This window comes from Mytilus galloprovincialis, chromosome 5, assembly GCF_965363235.1.
Source record: "Mytilus galloprovincialis chromosome 5, xbMytGall1.hap1.1, whole genome shotgun sequence".
Lineage (NCBI taxonomy): Eukaryota > Metazoa > Mollusca > Bivalvia > Mytilida > Mytilidae > Mytilus > Mytilus galloprovincialis.
Window position 1 is genome coordinate 62,251,667 of NC_134842.1, and position 15,970 is coordinate 62,267,636.

The 15,970-nt window shown below is 31.9% G+C and overlaps 1 protein-coding gene across 9 annotated transcripts in view; it reads right to left on the minus strand.

Moving 5' to 3' along the window:
* The window catches only part of LOC143076211 (uncharacterized), a 59,479-nt gene that overhangs the window by 35,750 nt on the left and 7,759 nt on the right, over nt 1-15,970 (minus strand). For all 9 annotated transcript variants that reach the window (XM_076251914.1, XM_076251915.1, XM_076251913.1 and 6 more), the window contains exon 3: nt 6,529-6,639. In XM_076251914.1, coding sequence (XP_076108029.1) covers nt 6,529-6,639 — 111 coding nt within the window. The remainder of the gene's footprint in view (nt 1-6,528; nt 6,640-15,970) is intronic.

Genomic DNA, 15,970 nt, shown 5'->3' on the forward strand with positions numbered 1-15,970 from the left:
TATATATTTAAAATATTTATAATAAATTTAATGAGTTAAGATTTTTGTTTCTTTAAAATTATTTTTAAACAAATAATTCAAATAATTTCCTGTATTATCCATTGACAGGGGAGGTAATCTTGGTTCTAATTTTGTTTCCAGGTGAAATCGATTTAAATTTCCAGTTGCCATTTACGTACTATGTACACGGATAAAAAGGGTTATAATTTGTAGGGTCTTTATTCATTTAGTGTTGTTGAATGTACAGTTTGCTGGTTGTTCTTTGACAACACTGCCACTGACATTTTTAAAAAATGATGCAAAATCACATGTTCCTTTTCTTTGCCCAACTTTAAAAAAAACCGTAAACATGATAAAGAACGAAAAAGCTTTTTTTTTCCTTCCCGGCATCGAAGTTTTGTAACTCAATCAAGATCATGTGAGGTAAAATAAGATACTCGAGCAGATTCGGAAATGCAAGTTCGTTCCGGTCCTTGGTTCACATATTATCGACGTTTCCGTAAAAACAAGGAATTTTCAGTGTAGAATTATTGAATTTTGAACATGAGCGGACGCGAGTACCACGAATATATTGAAAACAGTGAATTGTTTCCTTACAACAAACAACACATTGAAATATTTTCGTGGTACTCGCGTCCGCTCATAGTTTAAAATTGCTCGAACGGACGGAAAAACTTCGAATTTTCATAAAATTTACGTTTTTCATGAGAAAGAGAGAGGTATTTAATATTTTTTTCACTCGGAAAAAGAAAAGTTATATTGATTTTTTGTTAGATGAGACATTATTCTCTGTAGAAATAGCCATGTTTCTTGGATATTTTGCATTCTAATTTCAACGAAAATGGGGGGCCAGTTGTAATAGCTTATCGTACCTTGTCCTTTCTTCATAATATATAATTGTACATTTTTCCCCTCGTTGGGATACTACATATTGTTCAATCGATAAAAAAATCACATGATGATTGGTTAATATTGGTTAAGCCAAACCAATAGACTGAGTAGATTATGTCATCATTATGCTTTAAAAGAGTCAAAAGGAACACAAATGTGTAATTTTCAACATATATATATATATATGCTTTGTCATCTTACTTATAATAACAATTTTAAGCATATTTGCAGGTATTCTACACCATTTAAAACTTAAAAAAGAAAGCTCAAAGTCTTCCAGGGTATTTATATTATTGGTTAGGCTAAGAAACTAAGATTCTTGGCAGACACTCTCAGGCATGGTGGATCTTAAGTTGATTTTGTTGTTCTTTTTATGTCCCTTTTGGTCATTTATGGCCTCAAGAATTCAAGAATACCTCCTTGGCAAACACACTTATGGCGATTTTGAGTGATCCTGGTGAATTATTAATAATTTTAACAAAAGTGAGAAACAAGGATACAAGTTTGTAATCTTCGTCGACTGCTTTGTAATCTCTGCTGATTTTTTTTTAGTTTATCCATGTTTCTTCAGTGTTTTCTTGTCATATATAGGAATTTTATTATACCTCAAACAATAATGGTTCTACAATCTATCGGTACTTTTCTCTGACTGTTAATTACGTGTTTACACTAAATCCATTGGATGTTGGATGTGTACTGATTTATATTATAGTTACATGCTTTTTCATTTTTTTTATTGGCTTTGACCGCATCTCCTTATTTCTATAAAGATACTTGGCTGTGTCTTAATTCTTAATGTCACAATCTTTTTATTATTCTAATTTAAATTACATTCTAAGCTTTCTTTAAAATGAATCCTAAATGAATAACGATAGTATTTCTTATTAATTAACCTATTAAAGAAATAATGACTTTCAACATGAAATATCAATGGATTTTCTCTTTCGATAGTAAAAGTTCTACAATGTAAATAAACATCCAACAGATCGTAGCCCATCATCCCTCAATAACACAAACATCTCATTTTTTCATTCTTCTGACATACAAAAGTAACAATTTTCTCTTTATTCAACACTGATAACCAATGACCCAAATGTAATTAAAGTTTACTCTTAATTTCTTTACTTTTTATTATACACAAGCCACATTAACAAGCAAATGAAATCCCCGTACAGAACAAACAATGCAATAAACAGTTAATCTCACTGGGAAAAAAACAAATTAATTTTTTAATTCCACCACATTCAAGACAGGGATAACAATCTCGCCAGCAAAGTAAAAACTCAGCACGCTATTATAACTGTTGCTTAATGGACACATTGTACACAGACTTCTGGGATATCATTGGTAAATGTAAGATTAATTACACATATCAGACCATATGACATCGCTACATTAGGGCATTTCTCACTAATGCTCTCCACGACATATTATTAATTATAATCCCCCAGTGGATTGTCATAAAGAGTTCTACCAAAAACCTTTGCATTATTAAAGAAGGATATTTACAATTGGACAATAAAGGTCAATTATCCTGAATGTGGTACTTTACAATAAATGTTGACGTTTGGCTGTAACACGAAACCATTAGCTGACTGCAGACAAATTAAATTTCTTTTCCCTTTAATTTTTTTCTTCTAAATGTCACAAATTCAATTTGTTTAAAAAGCTCCTGATTTGAAATGCTTCCATGATCCATAAAATTTTATAAGCAGCACATCTCAGTCTTTGAAGAACTTAAATGAGGCCCCTCATGGGGGGGTCCTAGTAATCACATAATCACCATTTTTTTGCCAATATAATCACATAATCATTAAATATTTGCTTATCTTTAGTAATCAAATAATCATAAACTAAAAATACAGTCCTAGGTAATCAAATAATCATGAAATATTTGGCTTAATAATCAAATAATCATTAAAAAAACGGCCAAGTAATCACATAATCAAAAACCCCATGAGGGCCCTCTTAAATCTCCCATAAACTTTACTGTGCTTATAATTATGAAGTCTAGCTTGACAAACACATCTGTCAAGAAACTTAAAATACATATTGTATCTCTATGTTTTCCACATGTCTTTCTAAAAATAAGAAGATGTGGCATGATTGCCAACTGTGGAAAATATAGAAGTACAATGTGCTGTATTTTATGTTTCCTGACAGATGTTTTGTTCAAGCTAGACCTCATTATTATAAACACAGTAAAATCACATCATAATTTACCAGAAGTATGATAGGGTGCTGTTTGTTAACATTATTCTCTGTGGTCTTATTAGCAGTCATACAACATCTTCTAATTGTTTTTTACTATTGCAAGTAGATAAGCTAGAGCCTAGAAATGGCAACATGAAATAAATAAGTTAATAAAATGTTCTAAAATTCTTTTTTTTAATCATAGAATAATTTTATCTTTTCTTTATAAATATTTCCATTCCTAGTATAATTGCTCAGTTTTTTCCATGCATAATTTTAAGAATTCAAAAAGTGATACATTCTATTTTCACTCTTTCTTTTTCCAAGAACTACTTATTTTAGGATGTATTTGAATAAGTTATGCAATCAACTCTAAGCTACAGCTAAAACCTAATGTGAAATTATCACGAAATGATTGTTATCACAAAGTTGAATGAAACACTCAGCCCTGAGATAAAGCCACCAGCAAAAGATCTGGGAGATTTTATCTATCCTTATAATTAATTTACCACCAATCTGTGAACATATAATCCTATTGCTTTGTAGAATCAATCAAAAGTCATATTTAATTACAAGGAAAGAACATTTGTAATAATCTAACTAGACTTTTGTTTTCTAGGAAATAACAAGGTCTTGTTGGCCACAGATATACAGATATACATTGTATGCGTCAAAGACGACATTGGAAAATGGATATAACACAGAAGTCTTTTCAAGGACAAACAGATGACCTTCTGTCAATCCTAATGTTGTCTTAAAATTACATGAGGAATTGGAACTAATTTTTGATGGACGGAGGGAAGGAAGAAAAAACAGACTGACTGACCAACATTTGTATACCATAATACAAAGATACCCTCTTCAACTGGTCAGGCTAATATAAACTGAAACTGATAAAACTTAAACCATACTTCAAGCTTTCAGCTTGAACTATTTATAAACAGAAAAGAAAGGTTAATAGGAAGACTAAATCTTGAAGAAAATCATAGGTCACATGGACCCCGATGAGGTCAACTTATTTTCTTGCAATCAGGTTTCAGCACTGTTTGTCAAATTTTTACCTAAAAGGGCCCAAATAAGCATTTTCTTGGTTTTCGCACTATAACTTTAGTTTAAGTAAATAGAAATCAATGATATTTTGACACAAGGTTTATGACCACAAAAGGAAGGTTGGGATTGATTTTGGGTGTTTTGGTTCCAACTGTTTAGGAATTTAAGGGGCCAAAAAGGGCCCAAATAAGCATTATTCTTGGTTTTCGCACAATAACTTTAGTATAAGTAAAAGAAATCAATGAAATTTAAATACAATGTTTATGAACACAAAAGGAAGGTTGGGATTGATTTTGGAAGTTGAGGTCCCAATAGTTTATGAATTTTTGGCCCAAATAAGTAGTTTTTCTTGGTTTTCGCACCATAACTTTAGTATAAGTAAATAGAAATCTATGAAATTTAAACACAAGGTTTATGACCATAAAAGGAAGGTTGTGATTGATTTTGGGAGTTTTGGTCCCAACAGTTTAAAAAATTTTCAATATTCTAATCTAGGGGAAAAACATAGGATTGAGTGTTTACTAACATGTAAACCCTGCCATATTCAGATCTCAAAAGCTACAGTAAAGCAGCTACAGTAAAATGTATACATATGATATGTATGAAGGGATACATTTTCTAAAGAAAATTTTCTTCACACCTGGATTTCTTACTTTTAACAACTAGAAAATTGCACCACTCACCATCAAATCTACCGTTATTTATATAATATTAAACACTGCACTATTTTTTTTTTCAACAGTGAATTTCTCTATTTGGTGAAAAGAATCAATTATTTTCTCTCTTTAATTTCTAGTCCTGTAATCATCATTCACATTACAATGCATTATGGACAAACATAAAACTTCAATCTACAATCTATGGATGGACATTAAATTCAATCAGGTCACATGTTGTCAGTTTCATAGCCTCTCGGTGGCCATAACTTCCATTTAAATATAAACTCAAATCGAGGTTCCTGGTATACAAATCTCAGACATGACAAAACCCAGAAAGATCGGTGATTTAGAAGACAGACTATCTGATCTTATTACAAGTTTTCACACCAACAGCTCCAAGCCTTTAAATATGATCTACATGGCCAATTTGTTTATAGATCCTACTACTGGGGACTGATATAGTGGTATAATTCACAGAATCTACAAATTATCTAATATTAAATTGGATTTTCCCTCTCAAAATAACTATAGTTAGGCATGTGTAGGTGGAGAATTCTCTATGGACTATTTAATACCATTTCTTTCTGAACTTTTCCCAGGGATTTTATATTTCTTTGATTGATACATTTTTACACAAAACTGCATCCTACACAGACTGTCTTGGTCGATAAATTCTATATTCTCATCAACTGCAAATGTACCCATTACATTCAATTTGACACTGGAGATTGAATACTGTCAAGAATTTTTTTTTTGGCATTCCATTTGACAAAAAAATGATAAGAATTGTAGTAAAATAGTAATATTAAGTTTGAATAAAATTGAGAATGGAAATGGCAAATGTGTCAAAGAGATAACAACCCGATCAAAGAGCAGAAAACAGCTGAGACTACCAATGGGTCTTCAATACACAAGAGAACATCTCGCACCCAGAGGAGTGCTTCAACTGGCCCCTAAACAAAAATATGTACTAGTTCAGTAATAATGGACGTCATACTAAACTCCAAAATGTATAAAAGAAACTAAAATGAATACTCATACAAGAATAACAAAGGCCAGAAGGTCTTGACTTTGGAAAGGCGCAAAAAGCCGCAGGGTTAAACATGTTTTTTGAGATCTCAACCCTCCATAAGCCTCTAGCTAAGTTAAAGCAAATAATTATACCCAACCTTATTATCTATATGGATGCAATATATTAAAATTAATACTCAATAAATTAGATGCTCCAAGGAGTCATGGGATTCATCAATGTATCATTTTTACCTGAGTCATTTTTTTTATTGATTTTTACCCCTTTGTTCTTTTTTAAGCTCCAGTAATATTTGCATGATCATCAGGAGTATCATAATTCTAATTATTTGCATAAGATAATAATTGCCAAGTTCGAATAGTAGATTCAAAATAATTTGTAGAAAAATATATACAACACCAGACAGGACCACAGGCATGAACATGAACAATCGTAGACATTGGTCCCTCCAGATCATGAGCAAGATAAAATACCTGCCATTGTTACCATACATGTATTTTCACAGTACTGTAACCAAACTGTATATATATATATATTTGAGATGCTTCATACTGCTACCTGGTTGAAGTCATCAGTTATGTCAGTAAACTTTTGGGTTTGTTGTCTCTTTGACATATATATATATATTCCCCATTTCCATTCTCAATTTTATTTTTATAATAATTTGTGTTACCATGGTTACCTTTGTATTATACTTATACTTACATTGGACGTCCATGTTCATCTTTGTCGAGCACTCCCTCAGTCACACCCTCTTTATTGATTAACATGGTTCTAAACATGGATACTTTCTTTTCAATTTCATCTTGTGAATACCTAAAAGTAATGATAATTCATTATTACTGATTCAAAATATTTGATGATTGTATTAAAAGGAAGAAAATTATATGATTAAAAACATTTTTTCTAGAGTTTATTAATGGGTAAACAGGACTATCACCTACAAACGTAAAAAAAGTCTTTTTTTTTTATGTAAAAGTTGTGTTTCATCTGCTGATAACCTTAAGAAAGGATGTGTTAAATCTTTCCCGACCATGCAAGGGCTGAATAGCTAGTCAAGGTCGTTAAAAACTTTCATATATAAATCTTTTATACTTTTCAACTGAAAATTAGTCTTTTCCTTATATTTTCCCTTTTAGAGAACTTTAGTGTACCATAAACCATGAAATGGACACCATGTTAACATATGGTGCAAAAGGGGATCCTGCAACATTGTCTATAAATGGAAGTGTAACCATAAACCAAGGAAAACACTCTAATAAACCAACCGAATTCAAGTAGTTGCTCATACATGAATCATATAAGAATTATTGTAATATCACCACTCAAATTTTGAAGACAGAAGAAAGTTTAAAGTGCTCATTTGTACAACTGAGTTTATTGTGGCATAATTATCCAAACTCTCCAAAAAAAATATTGGCATCATATTGTGGATCATTGTGAATTGGTCAGCTAAGGATACAAAACCCCTTCATTTGTTTTCTCTTCTGACACAATTAATTAATTCCAAACACCAGTAAATGAATTGAGCCCCTACATGTATAACTGTTTTAACCAACCCCAAGTAAATGAAATGAGCCACAATAACAAACTACCAGTAACTGAAATGAGCCACTAATGACTATTCAGTAAATGGAAAAATATTAAGTATGGCCTCATCCAGCATCATTTTCTATGATTCATTGTTCCAATAATTAATAGAGCTGTCAAGTTACAGATGCTGGTCTGGACTTGATGGAAAGAAAGATTTTCCCCAGGAGCAAGTCAGGCTACACAGCAATTACATTTACAAGGAGATCAGTTACAAAGAAATGTATGTTTCTGACAAGAAAAGCAGCCAAATATACCATACTTCAGATCAAAAGTCTAACAAACAACCTGCAGACACTTGAAATATACAATACTGCAGAACAAAAGTATAACTAACAACCTGCAGACACTTGTAATATACCATACTTCAGATCAAAAGTATAACTAACAACCTGCAGACACTTGAAATATACCATACTTCAGATCAAAAGTATAACTAACAACCTGCAGACACTTGAAATATACCATACTTGAGATCAAAAGTCTAACTAATAACCTGCAGACACTTGAAATATACCATACTTCAGATCAAAAGTCTAACTAACAACCTGCAGACACTTGAAATATACCATACTGCAGAACAAAAGTATAACTAACAACCTGCAGACACTTGAAATATACCATACTGCAGAACAAAAGTATAACTAACAACCTGCAGACACTTGAAATATACCATACTTGAGATCAAAAGTCTAACTAATAACCTGCAGACACTTGAAATATACCATACTTCAGATCAAAAGTCTAACTAACAACCTGCAGACACTTGAAATATACCATACTGCAGAACAAAAGTATAACTAACAACCTGCAGACACTTGAAATATACCATACTGCAGAACAAAAGTATAACTAACAAACTGCAGACACTTGAAATATACCATACTGCAGAACAAAAGTATAACTAACAACCTGCAGACACTTGAAATATACCATACTGCAGAACAAAAGTATAACTAACAACCTGCAGACACTTGAAATATACCATGCTGCAGAACAAAAGTATAACTAACAACCTGCTGACACTTGAAATATACCATACTGCAGAACAAAAGTATAACTAACAACCTGCAGACACTTGAAATATACCATACTGCAGAACAAAAGTATAACTAACAACCTGCAGACACTTGAAATATACCATACTGCAGAACAAAAGTATAACTAACAACCTGCAGACACTTGAAATATACCATACTGCAGAACAAAAGTATAACTAACAACCTGCAGACACTTGAAATATACCATACTTCAGATCAAAAGTCTTAACAAACGAGCAGACACTTGTAATTAAGAAGTGTCATGTGAAACAAAATATCTCTAGTTTGTTGAGGTTACACGCTAACATGCTAGCAATCTTAGGCATCTGTCACATTTAAAATTCACTCACGAGAAATTTTGTTTTGTTTGAAATGATAGAAATAAACTGTAGGCTATGTGGTATAGAATAGTATGATATATCTCCTAAACTTTTTGATAAATAAAGAGCAATAATTTTAAGAAGAAGTCTGGCTAATACAAACTAAATACATGAGCAGTAGTGAGACAAATCTCTGAAAATAGAGTCTCAAATTTCTAAAGTTTTATTAATTTTCCGTAGTATTGCATTGACTGTGCAAGTTCTATTGTGAAAGAAATGAAAAGGCAGTATCTACTCCAGTCCACATGCAGGGAACATCTAGATTTTTTGTAAATTTTTGATAACTTTCACTTAGAAGCTGTGGTAAAAATGAAAAAAAAATTACTAATTTTTGTATCAAAACTCTAGAGAAGACACTGAAAAGTATCTACCAAACTTTATATATATTTAGATTCTTTTCAATCAATTTTCTACTAATCTTTTCATTGATTTTATCATCATGGACTTCTAAACCAGAACATTTGGGCTTCTAATGACCTTTGTCTTTATAGAAATAACGAAAAAAGTTATTGATAAATAAAAGAATTCTAACAGTGCTATGTCTATTTACAATGAGAAAACAATATGTACTTTAAAGCCACTAATGAAATGCAAAATTAATTGCTCTGCGATATGCACTTTAATATAAATTCCTCCTAGTACTTGTAACACCACATCATTCCCAAGTTAGTACCACAATAAATGTTTCATAATGACAAATCAATAGACAAAATGAATATTAATTTCTTCCAATTGTTCATAATGAAAGCAAGATCTCTCCAAATCTAACCCTATGCTGACAGACATAGTAACATTTACAATCTGCAGTTGTTTTAATTTCGGCAAATCTATTTTCAATTTGATTTCATTTAAATGTCATTATCCAGCAGCTTTGATAGAGAAAATTTCTTTAAAAGTTTATCATGATCTATGGCGTTTAAACATGACGAAAATCAGCAAATATTCCCTGCGATTGCAATCATTATTTCAGAAACAAGTGAACTGTTGGTAAAATGCTTATCCAACAATTCATTAGCAACACCAGTGTGACTCTTGAACAACTTATATTTGATTGATGATGCAATCAATTGAAACAATTTCCTGACCAATCAAATAAATATAATGTGAGATAAGGGGAGGTAAATGGTGAATATAGACTCACAAATCCTACAATCATCAAAGAAATGGCACTTTCAAAATTGTTCTTCATTATGACAGATACTCGACAATGTTTTATAATAAGCAGAAGAACTGAAACCTCACAGTATTGAGTAAGATCAAGATCTTCAGGATATTTCCAACTGAAATTGGAGGTATTATTAAAAATATCATGGATAAATAAAGAACAGACTGTTTGCTCTGTTTATGAGTTTAAAATTGTTGAAGACATTAGAATGTATGCACTGAATGGTGAAAAAACAAGTTTTTTTCACTGTATAAAATATACTCGAAATAAATAACAAATAACCTTAATTTTTCCTTATACCAAAATATAGTTTACTTTAACCTCACATTTCCAACAAAAATAGAACAGAAGGAATTTATTGATCAGCTTCAATATATCTGAATGACCTTTATAAAAATATCAACTCCTTATTAATATAATTTCCTTCACAAATAATATCCATGACTCAATTAAGTATAAATTATTAAAACAAATCTAAAGACAGAAAATAATGTTGATTCAGCCTTTCTTGTACTTTAATTTACAATAATTAAATTTGTTAATCAAGTCTGATTCCAAGTGATAAGATAATTAAATTATTGTACTGACTTCATTTGAGAGAATGTGGGCGAAACATCAACCATACAGGAACCAAATACCATGTGTACGTGCTAAACACCACTATCTGGTAGAGGATGAACGGGCCTTATACTGTGGATTCATTTATTTTCGTGGGTACCAATTTTCATGGATCTAGGAATACCAGTCTTTTCGTGGATATTGGATTTTGTGGTTTTGCCAAAGTCTACATTTAAACCAACAGAAAATATATGCAGTTCGTTGAACATTTTATTTCGTGGTTCACCTGTACCAACGAAATCAACGAAAATTGGTATCCAACGAATAATAATGAATCCACAGTATGTAAAAACATTCTTAATTCTCAGTAAAAGATTTTATATAATTGTTTACAAATTTAAAATTCACTTGTTTTGAACTCTGTACATGATAATAAATGAAAAATAAGTAACAACAGAATCATCATGGTTTGTCCATGGTGGAATCTAAATACAAAATAAGGACTGCATGCTGTGTACAATGAATTAGTCATAATTATATATAATCAACCTTATTTTGGGATTGTGATGTTGGTATCAGAAATGTTTCGTTGCATTGAAACAAGTTTTTATTTTCTTATATTAATAAACCAAAATAATATTGTGGCTATTTCACTTTTCAATTTGAAATTTAATATTTGTTTCATAACGATACTTGTGCATGTGTACTGGTCGCTATTCCAGAGTTCCTAAATTCATTTGCAAATTTCTGATCTCTGATATTAAGGAACAGAGAAAATGTTTTTGACACACAGAATCAAATTATAGCATGTTATATTATAAGCTATATTTCAACTAGTAGAATCAAATAAAGCAGTAAATTCTGACAGTAATAAGTCCTTTCCCTAGATACAACCCCATCTGTTTTCTGTCCAGACTTGTTGACGATGATCCTAATTAGTTTTCCACCCAGTACCAGTAGATAATTATCCAGGAACAAAAGGGAACCAGTCAATCAGTGCCAACACAATAGGATTGCACTAGATACCCTAGTATACACACCATTAAGCTTATTAACTGTGCAGATGACAGTAATTCACATGTGAATCCATGATTTCTATGGCCAACCAGGAACATTTAGTGTAATATTAATGACAAGCAAATTACCAGCAAACAATCATCATGGCTTTTCAATTTCTAATCAAAATTCAATCATACCAATAACACTGAGTGATAATTACATTTCCTGTATATGGCAAAAAAAAGTTCTGAGGGTCCTAACAGGATAATAATATCTCTAAACAGAGAAGTGACTTTCAACCCTTTAACTTTGATAAGGCACTCATTTTTTCAGTTACATGTATCATTAAAACTTTCTCTTTTCTTATTAATCCTAGTTCACTTTTGTTAAGGTAAAACTTCATGTATAAAAAATATTCACCAACTTTTTTTGCATCACTTTGTACAAATGTTGTAGGCAAACAATAAGAAGTAAGACTTGGCAGGCAAACGATAAGAAGAATTAGACTTGGCAGGCAAACAATAACAAGAAGTAAGACTTGGCAGGCAAACAATAAGAAGGAGTAAGACTTGGAAGGCAAACAATAAGAAGTTAAAGACTTGGCAGGTGAACAACAAGAAGGAGTAAGACTTGGTAGGCGAACAATAAGAAGAAGTAAGACTTGGCAGGCGAACAATAAGAAGAAGTAAGACTTGGCAGGCAAACAATAAGAAGGAGTAAGACTTGGCAGGCAAACAATAAGAAGGAGTAAGACTTGACAGGAGTATGATGATAAGAAGTAAGACTTGGCAGGCGAACAATAAGAAGAAGTAAGACTTGGCAGGTAAACAATAAGAAGAGGTAAGACTTGGCAGGCGAACAATTAAAAGGAGTAAGACTTGGCAGGGAAGCAATAAGAAGAATTAGACTTGGCAGGCAAACAATAAGAAGAAGTAAGACTTGGCAGGCAAACAATAAGAAGTAGTAAGACTTGGCAGGCAAACAATAAGAATTAGACTTGGCAGGCGAACAATAAGAAGTAAGACTTGGCAGGGGACCGACAAGAAAAAGTAAGACTTGGCAGGCGACCAACAAGAAGGAGTAAGACTTGGCAGGTGTATGATGAGAAGAAGTAAGACTTGGCAGGCAAACAATAAGAAGAATAAGACTTGGCAGGCAAACAATAAGAAGAAGACTTTGCAGGCGAACAATAAGAAGGATTAAGATTTGGCAGGCAAACAATAAGAAGGAGTAAGACTTTGCAGGCAAGCAATAAGAAGAATTAGACTTGACAGGCAAACAATAACAAGAAGTAAGACTTGGCAGACAAACAATAACAAGAAGTAAGACTTGGCAGGCAAACAATAAGAAGAAGTAAGACATTGCATCCAAACTTTTAAAAGAAAAGATTTTCAAATTGTCATAGCAAAAAATCTTCTATTCCATCAAACCAGAAATTAGAACTTGTCAACATTGGATATGATTTTAACCAAGTCACTTACTTAACATTTGTTTAAATTACATCATAGTTTACACAAGGGAGTTCTGTTTCAATCAGAATACTGGCATTCCCTAATTTTGTCACCAATTTCAAAATTTCTAACTCTTTAACAATAATTGTTTTACACATTGACGAATGTGAAAAATTAACATTCATTCCTCAGGAGATACGAAATTGCTCAGAGTTTCAAATTGAAATTCCTTTATTAATTTTACTCATGCAATAACTGTAAAATATCTGCATCAAGCTCAAAATAAATTTTCTTTTGTAGAACTTTTATTAAACTGTTGTCAATGGTTGTACAAATGTACATATGTACTTTCACATTCTATAATTACAAACATGATCATGAAGATTGAAACAATAAAAATTATGTTCTAATTACTTACAGAATCGTTAAACATCTTTCAAGACACTTCTGTGCCATACATCCTACTTTATATCTTTTTAGGGGTGAATACGCAGGGAAAGATATGCCAAAAAACTAGTATGCATACCTTCTACTTAAGTGATCAGAATGCCTGACTATGTTACCTAATATATGCCCTTATTTTAACATTACATCCCAACTTTTAAAAAAAAATAGAAAAATATCTGGAATCATACAGCTTATAATTTATCATAACATTTTCCTTTCTAATGTTTCATTCATTTTCAAGCTGAATTACTGAACATTACTTTTTCCTTTATAGACATTTCCCATATACATGTTTGGTTCTGAAAGCCATATATAGTGAGTAGTAATTCAAATTTTACCTTAAATCTTGGTCTTAAGTCAAAATAAAAAGGTATATGTATGCCAGCTTAGCTTGTAAAGAAAATGATGGACCAACCTCCATATAACAAACATGTCTTGCTTAAACCCCTTAAAATGTCATACAAATTTTGGTTCCATGCACATGAGACATGTATGGCAAATCTTCTGATAAAACTTCAGACAAAGTCTTCAAGTTTTTATGAATATTCAATCTTGTCAGGCAAATTGTGTTTTCAGTCTGGCCAAAATAAATAAATAGTGTGTTTCCTATTTCACCCCGAAAAAAATTAGGTAGGGTAGGTAGGTAAAACATTTTATTTTATGAAAACTTTTTTTTTCTATCGATGACAGCAGAAAAAATCATTTTTGCATGCATGCTTCTTTGATAATAGTACTCAAATCTACAGCTTTTTTAATTTTCTGTTTTCTGTCACACAGGGTATACATGTGGGAACAGATTCCTACCCCTTTTTTTAGTAGTAAAAACACTGCAAATTGATGCTAAGCAGCGACTTATTATGATTGTTCGAGGGGTAGTACTCTTGCACCCTCTTTATTTAATGAACAGATGTGTTTGGATGTTTGACCTGTTGACAGAATTTAATCTTGAAGACCGGGGTTCTGACAATATTGTTAAAATTTAGGTTTTGAGAAAAGTGAGAATCTTTCTTATTAAATTTATGGAAAAAAATTGTAGATATTTTAATAGGACATGATTTTTTTCCTTCTCTTTCTTCTTCTTTTCCTTATAAACTGTTGTGGGACCAGCCTGAGAAAATTTAAAAGAATAAAAAGTAGACATGGTGCAAGGGCAGATTCATTTATAAATGAACATGAATCATACACCATGTCTGCCTACTGGAGAAAGCTATCTATTTCTTTTAACACATTGTCTGTCCCTTGTCGTCAATTTATAGTATTTCCTGTCTAATTGTATAACTAATACTAACGTATTTGACGTTGACACGACTATTGCAGTGTGCAGTTTACTATCCATATCTGTATTTTGAAAAATCCTAGGATTTTTACCGAGTCACTGTGGATTTTAACAGTATATTGAACTCATTTTACTCTTAAATATTTTGCAACCATGTGATTACATTTTGCATATATTTGACAGCTAAAATGCTGCACGGTTGTTCAAAAAGTAAAATCACAAAAATACTGAACTTAGAGGAAGATCAATTGGGAAAGTCCATAATCACATGGCAAAATCAAATAACAAAACGCATCAAAAACGAATGGACAAAAACTGTCATATTCCTGACATGCTTGTTTATTTTAAATCTTGGTTCTTGAAACGCTTGACTTATCCGTATTGGTTACAATGTACCAAATAAAATTACATGGGCGCAGCCATTTTATGAAGGGAACATGACATAGAGATAAAAATAGATGGCTCTCTGTGATTGGTTGTTATATCTTTTATATATTTTTCTTCTGGAAAGTATTATGAATGAAGTTTCATGCAAGCACAAATTTGTTCTTAAATGTATAGTATGAAGGGCCGGAAATATTGTTTTTATGTTGCTCAAAGTTAGGGAAATTTTTCTGCGAAATCGTCAGGTATCGTGAAAAACCCTAAAATTCACCAAGAAAAGCCATGGGACCATATATATTTGAGTGCGGTAAAATCGCAAATAGATATCGAGCTTCAATTAGACAACAGCAGTTTTTCCATAATTAGTTTATTAAAAGCGCCTTTTAAGGAGATAATTGCTAAAAATAGCATTGCCGGCAATGGGGCCACCATTTAGTACTTTATATCCTATAATGGTCTCAAAATATGTCAAAAATTGTGTTTAAAGAAAGATTTAGACATCAAAAACGCTTTACTTGTGTTGTGATATGTGTGAATAATTCCGTTTTCATGCTATAGTCTGTTTCTTATTTGCATTCAAAATACGGGTAAGTACAGGATTACATCGCCTTGATGTGTCTTTTCTGTTTTTATCCAAAATTTGTCTTACAGGCTTGATAGCCATATATAGGCCTAACTTTTGGCGATACTTGTTAGATCTTGTCTCATCACATGACACAGAAATCTTCGGATTTAACCCTCCCCCTTTTTTGGTAAAAACGGCTCCAAGGGTATATGCATACTCTAAACGATTTCGCATCATTCAAAACATTTACCAGACTACTTGTATAGCTAATATAGACCACCAGAAGCTGTTT